This window comes from Netta rufina (genome assembly GCF_964035555.1).
Source record: "Netta rufina genome assembly, chromosome: 19".
Lineage (NCBI taxonomy): Eukaryota > Metazoa > Chordata > Aves > Anseriformes > Anatidae > Netta > Netta rufina.
The window spans coordinates 12,405,475-12,413,818 of NC_140143.1; the positions used below are offsets into that span (position 1 = coordinate 12,405,475).

General features: G+C 41.5%; 1 protein-coding gene and 1 long non-coding RNA gene across 3 annotated transcripts in view; one reads left to right on the forward strand and one right to left on the reverse strand.

Annotated features, from left to right (window-relative positions):
• Positions 1 to 3,841, reverse strand: part of LOC311216716 — a 24,849-nt gene extending 21,008 nt beyond the window's left edge. For both annotated transcript variants that reach the window (XR_014618959.1, XR_014618960.1), the window contains exon 1: positions 317 to 3,841. This is a non-coding gene — a long non-coding RNA (uncharacterized lncRNA). The remainder of the gene's footprint in view (positions 1 to 316) is intronic.
• Positions 3,842 to 5,082: 1,241 nt separating this feature from the next.
• LOC311216959 (myosin heavy chain, skeletal muscle, adult-like) overlaps positions 5,083 to 8,344 on the forward strand; it is a 24,080-nt gene continuing 20,818 nt past the window's right edge. The window contains exons 1-4 of the mRNA XM_084298644.1: positions 5,083 to 5,138; positions 5,924 to 6,166; positions 6,255 to 6,398; positions 6,491 to 6,647. Coding sequence (XP_084154770.1) covers positions 5,960 to 6,166; positions 6,255 to 6,398; positions 6,491 to 6,647 — 508 coding nt within the window. The 5' untranslated portion in view covers positions 5,083 to 5,138; positions 5,924 to 5,959. The remainder of the gene's footprint in view (positions 5,139 to 5,923; positions 6,167 to 6,254; positions 6,399 to 6,490; positions 6,648 to 8,344) is intronic.

Sequence of the window (8,344 nt, forward strand, 5' to 3'; positions counted from 1 at the left end):
GTTGTATAACCCCACCCATAAAAGACACCATCTTATTAGCCCCGTGGCAGAAAATTCACTGTGTGGAAAATTTTGTGTGGAAGGAAGGAAGGAAGGAAGGAGGGAGGGAGGGAGGGAAGGAAGGAAGGAAGGAAGGAAGGAAGGAAGGAAGGAAGGAAGGAAGGAAGGAAGGAAGGAAGGAAGGAAGGAAGGAAGGAAGGAAGGAAGGAAGGAAGGAAGGAAGGAAGGAAGGAAGGAAGGAAGGAGAGAAGAAACAAGGAAGGAAGGAAGGAAGGAAGGAAGGAAGGAAATGTGGATGCTTTGTTGACACACTGACCTCTTACCGCTGCTGTAGCTGCCACTTCAGCAACCAGCATTCTCCATCAAGTCTGTTTTGCTACATGGTAGCCTGAGGCCACTCTTCCATGTCGCAATATCCACAGGCAATTCACAGGGCACATTGATCTCTACAAGCATGTTCTGCTAATCCCAGCAGCATGGCTGATAACAACACTAGCATGCTGCAAATCCAACTGGGATTGCTTTTTCCAGTCTACCCGGTCTGCAGACTCTATCCCATGTTTCTGGGATTAGCAGAAGAGTAGTAGGTTTAACAGCATTCCACATAAGCATTTAAGAAACCACTGAGAAAGAGTTTGACTCCATTCTGGCCTCTGCAGTTTCTGGGGGTGGCTGATTCTTTTATCGGAGACGTGTTAAGGACTGAACTTAACAGGATGTGTAATAGATAAGTGAAACAATGGCTCCAGCAGCATCTGGGGTTCCCAGCCCAGATTGGCTGGGAACAGGTTCTGTGAGGTCCAGGACAGGTAAATGCTTTCTGCCAAGAATCAAAAGGTTAAGCTGAGACCTCGTATGAAGCAGGACTGAGGTCTAAAAGAATGTCAGCAGGCTGGTATGAATCAGTATCCCTCCTGCAGCATGCAGGACCAAGAGACACCTTCCTGGTCATCGACAGTCACAGGTTTCACTGTCAAAAGGAAGCACTGCATGACAAAAGAAATCAATGGGCAGGCCGGAAACATGGTTGAATTGTGTTTTGTAGTTTGCTGTTCCTGGGAACATGTCCAACAAAGTGACCAGTGTGCCAGAGTGGGAAGGAAATGTTACTCTTGTGTGCGGGTTTGTTGGCTTCTTTCAACCACACCCGTTCAGTAGCACAGACCTCTTCCTCTCTGGTTGCTCCATGGGTCTTGCCACAGTCAGTAGACTTTGAAGAAGCAACTCAGTCATCAGTGCTAAAGGGATTAATTGGAGCAGCTAGCTAGAGCTGCCAGCAGGGCATAAGCAGCTGGGGGACGTGGATGTCAAGAAGGAAGGCATAGCTGGAGGGATTGGTGGAGGAAAGAGTAAATAGCTGGAGGAGCTCCTGGGAAAGAAGCAGCTAATGAGAATGGCCAGGTTAGCAGGCGCAACTAGTTGATGTCAGTTTAGGCCATGCTGTCCAGTGTGGCTCAAGACAGCTGTGCAACCTCCATGAGCTGTGGCAAGATGTTCTATGGGAGGATGAAGAGACAGATAAAACTTCATGGAAGAAGAGGACTTTATGTTATCACCTGGCACTTCAGGATGGCTTAGGAAAGGTGGAATGGCTTATTGTATCATGTCCCCTTGAATACATCTCCTCAAAATATTTGTGAAGTCCATCGTTCAACTGCTTCATTATGGCCGCATGGTTAAAGGAATCTAATATCAGTAACAAAGGTACCTGCTGCTATAGTGAAGCATTGAGCACAGACTGTGTGGTGGTCACCTTGATGCTGTGCTCCTTCAGAGTCTTAGAGGGGAGCTCACCAACAGCTTCTTTTCTCTACTGGAATTCACCAGCTGCTAAGGTTAAATCTTACATCAAACATATTGACTCCTAAGAAGATGCCTTCTTGAACTTTCCTTGTTGATTTCCACATGGTCCAACTGGGTTGACTTTGCTTGCTTCTTTCCGGGCAGAAAAGAAGACCAATGGGTCTGAAGAGGAGGCCAGGCCAGTGACTTGCAGCCATGCATCTTCTGTCGTTGCAGCTAGCTAGGAGGTCCTGCTCAGATTGGTCCAGGGTAGAAGGAGCAGAGGACCTAAGCAGAAGACAGTGGGTGTGGAATTTCCTTCTAACTAGGCAGGTTGCAAGGTTGATGCTGCTGCTCTAAAAAGCAGAGCTGAGAGTGTGGTCGGCGTTGGGCCACAAACGCAACAGTCCTTGACAGTGCTCCATGCTTGTACTTCACTGGTGCTCACGAGTGTCTGCCTCAGTTCATGTTCACTGAACACAAGGCAAGGAAACTCATATCATAAGGACCTGCAGAAAGTGAGGTGGAATCTATTTCCAGCATGTGTGAATGCCCTCTCCTCTCTGGGGAATGCCAGCACAACGCCCACACAGTACTGCTGTGCAGGAATGTCTGTTTTCAGAGATTTCTCTCATTCTGTCTCTTCTGGCTGTGCTGTGCTTTGCTTCTAGTCCCAGTGGGCTCCAGGCTCTGTAGCAATGAAAACAGAAATGACAGAAAGTTGGTGGCTGACCGGACCCTTTTGAACTGACAGAAAAGTAAGGAGGTGCATCTGGCACCACTTACCCCCTCAGAGGTGGGAGTAGCACTACGTGATGGAGAGGCTGTGTAGTTTTTGGCTAAGCTCACTGTACAAAAGTATTTTCAGCATGAAGACCAAACCACCATATGCAACAATCTGGAGAATTTTGCTTGGAGTATTTTTCATTCCAAGTCTGAAGGAAAGTCAGCTCCTTACCTCTCCCCTCAACTCCACCCATGGTCAGTTGGGCTCGCAGTATTTATACAGGAATTGTCTTGGAATTATTGTCATCCTCTAACTTCTGCATGTGAATGGAAGTCAGAGATTGCCCAGAGAAGCTGGATTTCAGGTACACCCCTGAAGCACGTTTCCCACTGACTGGCTCTGGTCTCCTCCATGGCAGAGTGCAATGTGTTTCCATCAGCGTCTCCATGACCTGTGCAGGGAGCCCCCAGGGATTGCTCTGGGCTTGAGCTCCTGGCTGGGGCCCTGGGCACCCAAAAGATGGGTGCTGCAGTGCCAGAGCCCTCCTTGGAACAAGTTCTTCAAGCACAGGACAGTGCCTGGTGCTGGCTATTGGATCATTTTTCTAACCTCGTCCCTGTGGCATTCACTGAGCTTCATGCACAGAGCTTTTAATAACCAAAATGCCAGTAACCAGAAGAAGAGCATGTTTAGATCTGACAGCATTTAAAGCAGCTCAAGTGACAGTGCCCTTTTCCTAGAACTAGATCAGTCACTCTCCAGGACTACCAGCAAATTATCTGGTGAAAAAGATTTTTTTTCTACTATACTTCCCCACACCTTTGCTGCAGCTTTGCTTTTCCTGCTCTTCTGCCTTATCTGTCACGTGCTGAATACCGCTTCACTCCTAGTCAGCTCTTTCCATGTCCTTCAGAAAGCTCAGAGGAACTGTGGCTATGTGTTAGGTTCAGGCAGCCATGAAGCTCTTTACATATTTTACTTAATTCATTAATTGCTCTTGTGTTAAATTCGGTCATAAATAAATAAATATCCTTTGTTTTCTAAATAATTGTTGTGAAGAAGTGTTGCAGCCATGCACCTTTCTGAAAAGCATCAGCATTTTACAGGACTGCCAGACTGCCTACCACCTCACATGCTCTGATACAGGCAGCATTGTGTTGATAGCATTTTTTTTTTTTTTTTTTTGGCTGGAATGAATGTGTAAGTGTGTAAGATATTTGGGATAGGATGGGAATGCTGGACTGGTAATGTGTCAGATCACATAGGATCTCAGACTGTATGTATGTGATTGTGTGCAGAGTTGTGGTTGGGTGGAGGGGTTTGTTTTTTTTTGCTGTTGTAGGTAGTGAAAGCCTACATGGGCCACCATGGATTTCTTGGAATGGCTGAGGATATTGCTTGATGGATGTTGTCAATGGGTACAAACAAATATGGGACATAGGCATAAGGTTTTCAAGGCATGTGAACAATTCTTTTTAAATGAGCAGAAATGAAGTATATCATTGCATTTACGGAATATGCATATGTTTGTTGTTAGAGTTTTTTAATGGTCTATGTTACTTTTGCATTTTCCTCTCTCACGTCCTTTAGCATATCTTCAATAAAAGTGGAGAAACGTAAATAACTGACTATTAATGACTTCCCTATTAATAGAAGTTGCCATATAGATGTTAATAATTTATTTCAAATCAATTCTGTAAAAGCAGCTGTGAATGTTCTAGAACCAGAACTCTTTTGATATAAATTATTTTTCTTTTTCATCATTTTCTTTTTTTTTTTTTGTGTACATTGTACTGCAATTATTTATATTTGTTTTTGCTTAGACTATGTGAGTCTCTAGTATCATTTATGACTTACTACAAGAATAGCAAATGTTCCATTTGACTGTGGTTTTTGAGTATTTCAATTTTTGCACAACACCAAGTGGAGATTTACTCAAAGTGATACTTAACTTATTTTTATTGCTAAAGAGTCAGCTCTCGTGTTCTAAGCAGAAATTACATGCCCCAAATTGTATTTGCATGCTGACTTGTTATTTTTTATGTTTTCTCTGTATCTAGTACTATTATGGTGAAAATCCTATTCCAAGAAATGTGTCTGTTTTTCCTCTTTTCCATATAACATACAATGAATTAGTGAATGGCATCCATAATTTGTCTATTGTAGAATTGTCTTTTCTGTTGCTGTAAGGGCTTTCCTTAAATTTGCATGACTGTGTATAGAAGATATGTTGTACTATTCCCATTTTACTTCTGAAATATTTGCAGTACAAAAAAGCCAAACAACCTGGCCTAGGTCATCAACAGAGACCTGCAGAGAGAGTGAAGGATCCTATAAAATCTAATATAAGTTCTTTAAGTTCTTTGACTCATCAAGAGTCCCTTACTAACAGCCCTGTCAGATTATTTATAGTAGATATATCCACAGGAATGGTAAGATAAAACATTTCTAAATATATCTTGTCAAATCAATTATGCTGTTAGTTACATTTGCCAGACAATGTTTTGCCAAAGAAGGTTTGCCAATTATATTTGACTGAAGGAAAAGGAAACATCCAGAGCATCTGCATACCAGACTCTATAAAAGTCTCTATGGAGTGCTGTGCCCAGTCTCGACAGAAAGTTTCAAGGTAAGTGTATGGCTCCTGTGAAATTCTGGACAAAGCCTATACTTCTTTATTCCATTTAACTTCCTGTAAGTCTTGGATACCTTGCTATGAGATACCATCTCTATTACTAGTGATTTTACCATAGGTTTGAAGCTTTTTTCTCATCCGTTCATTCATTAGCTTTGGATATATTTTATCTGTGCAACACAAAAAGAGTTGAAATGTTTTGAAACAGCAGTGACTATCTTCCAGACTTTGCCATCAGAATTAACAACAAAATTTATCTGCTTTTAAAAACCAGGGAGTAATCAAACAACTTCAGATTTTGAGGAAACAGAGTAGGCAATCATGATATTTTTGGCTCTAATAGTGCAAGACGAATTGTCCATAGCAAATAAATTTTACACTGAAAAGCCACTATTTGCTATCAGACAAGGAAGTCTTTCAAAGACTTTGAGCTACTGCCTAAACCAACATCATAGACTTATTTCTTCTACAGTATCTGCAATAGCAAAATCCAAATTCATTATAATCTATGAAGAAAAATAACACTATGTAAATGAACTACGATACCACAGCACTCTAAAACTGTTCTTTACTTTCTTTCATAGCTAGATGTTTAAGGACTTAATTTTTTAATTTCTGAAAAGAATACGGGTGTTCTTAAACAAGAAAGGGAAGTTTAAATCTAACTATTGAGTTGTTTATACCTACTAAAATATTTGAAGGGATGGAAGTGTGAAAGATTTTCTTTCTTCTACAGAATGCTGTTTACTCACATACTCAATATATCTTCTTTTCTACAGAGTACTCTTCTGACTGCCTCCTGTGTAAGTGCAGACATGGCTTCTCCAGATGCTGAGATGGCTGCCTTTGGGGAGGCAGCTCCCTACCTCCGAAAGTCAGAAAAGGAAAGAATTGAGGCCCAGAACAAGCCTTTTGATGCCAAGACATCAGTCTTTGTGGTACATCCAAAGGAATCTTTTGTAAAAGGAACAATCCAGAGCAAAGAATCAGGGAAAGTCACTGTCAAGACTGAAGGTGGAGAGGTGAGTGAAAAACAAGGCTGAAAGACACCATTTGATTCCCACTCTGGGCTGTAAGCGGACATACACTGATCTTTCATTTTCTTGGCAGACTCTGACCGTGAAGGAAGATCAAATCTTCTCCATGAACCCTCCCAAGTATGATAAAATTGAGGACATGGCCATGATGACCCACCTCCACGAGCCCGCTGTGCTGTACAACCTCAAAGAGCGTTATGCAGCCTGGATGATCTATGTAAGTACCAGCAGCTCTCTTCCTTTGGGTAGCTGGAAGGCCTGCTGTGCCAGGCTGAGCAGAAGCCAATGTGCTGTCTCCCTTCCTCGCAGACCTACTCGGGTCTCTTCTGTGTCACTGTCAACCCCTACAAGTGGCTGCCGGTGTACAACCCGGAGGTGGTGTTGGCCTACCGAGGCAAAAAGCGCCAGGAGGCCCCTCCACACATCTTCTCCATCTCTGACAATGCCTATCAGTTCATGCTGACTGGTGAGAAAATGGCAATTTCTTTATGGAAATTTTTTGTTCTTTGTTGTTGTGGCTGTTTGTTTGTTGCTGTTTTTTTTTTGTTTGTTTTTTTTTTTAGATTTTTTTTTTTTTTTAATCAGTCAGGGTAGAGAAGTAAACCTCTGCATGAATCTTTAATTAATTGTTATTTTAACATTTGTTGGTATTGTGCTTGGGACACAATACTCTCCTAACTTTTTTCTGAAGTCTAATTGATAGCATGTAATCAAGGCCACTGAAAAAAATAACACTGAAGACCAAGTAATGAGACAAATTGGGTCAGATAAAACAAATATTGTCCTCTATTCATTATCTGAATCTCATTTGCTTGTAGTATGGCATGACCCACAAATATGTTCTGACAATTTAAGCAATCTTTCTAAATAGTGTATTATAGATTAAGTTGTTGGGTTTTTTGGCCTCATGAAAACATAGATTAAAAAACCCAAATGCTCATTTCAAGTATTATTCTGATATTTATAGCTTATTGGGAAAGAACAGGAGCCAGGATCTCAGCAAAGTTGCACTTTCCAGAAACAATGATAAAGGTGTCTACAACTTCCTCGTAAGGGGGTGTCGAGAGGCAGGAGACCTTTTCTCCATTAACACCAGTGACAGGACCCGTGGGAACGGGGTTAAGCTGAGGCAGGGGAAATTTAGGCTGGACATCAGGAGGGGGTTCTTCACAGAGAGGGTGGTTGCACACTGGAACAGGCTCCCCAGGGAAGTGGTCACTGCACCGAGCCTGTCTGAATTTAAGAAGAGATTGGACTGTGCACTTAGTCACATAGTCTGAACTTTTGGGTAGATCTGTGCGGTGTCAAGAGTTGGACTTGATGATCCTTAAGGGTCCCTTCCAACTCAGGATATTCTATGATTCTATGATTCTATGATTCTAGGTGTTCATTTCCAATTAGCTATTAGCTAATACTCCCATATCATGGATTTGGTTCTTCTCATGCATGAAGCTAACTTGACCAGAATGGACTAGAATCCTTGCAGTGAAACTGCAGTTCTCTGAAGAGAATCAAAGATTCATGAATCCACAGTAGTTTTATAAACTACTTTTAAAGAGGGATGTAACTAAACATCACAAAATAATAATTCTGACTGTACTAAATAAATCCCCTGAATAATGGGGGGGGAAAAAAAAAAAAAAGAAAGATTTTTTTCCTCTCCTTTTCCACTTTTTAGCATTGTAACAAGAATGACAAGTAATTCATCAATTGAATTCATGAATGGAATTCATGAATGACATGTAACTTAGCATTTTATTTCACACATGCTTTCTTCATTCTTCCTACTGGTTAGTGTCTTTAAAATAAGACTTGCAAAGACAGAAATAAACCAAGAATGAACAGAAATAATCTGAAACAAACAAACAAAAAAAAAAAAACAGCCAAAATTATATAGAAATATTCTTCCCCCCTTTGGAAAGAATTAATTCCTTTGAATTCACCACTGAAAACAAGAAAGGAAAGGAAAGGAAAGGAAAGGAAAGGAAAGGAAAGGAAAGGAAAGGAAAGGAAAGGAAAGGAAAGGAAAGGAAAGGAAAGGAAAGGAAAGGAAAGGAAAGGAAAGGAAAGGAAAGGAAAGGAAAGGAAAGGAAAGGAAAGGAAAGGAAAGGAAAGGAAAGGAAAGGAAAGGAAAGGAAAGGAAAGGAGAGGAGAGGAGAGAGA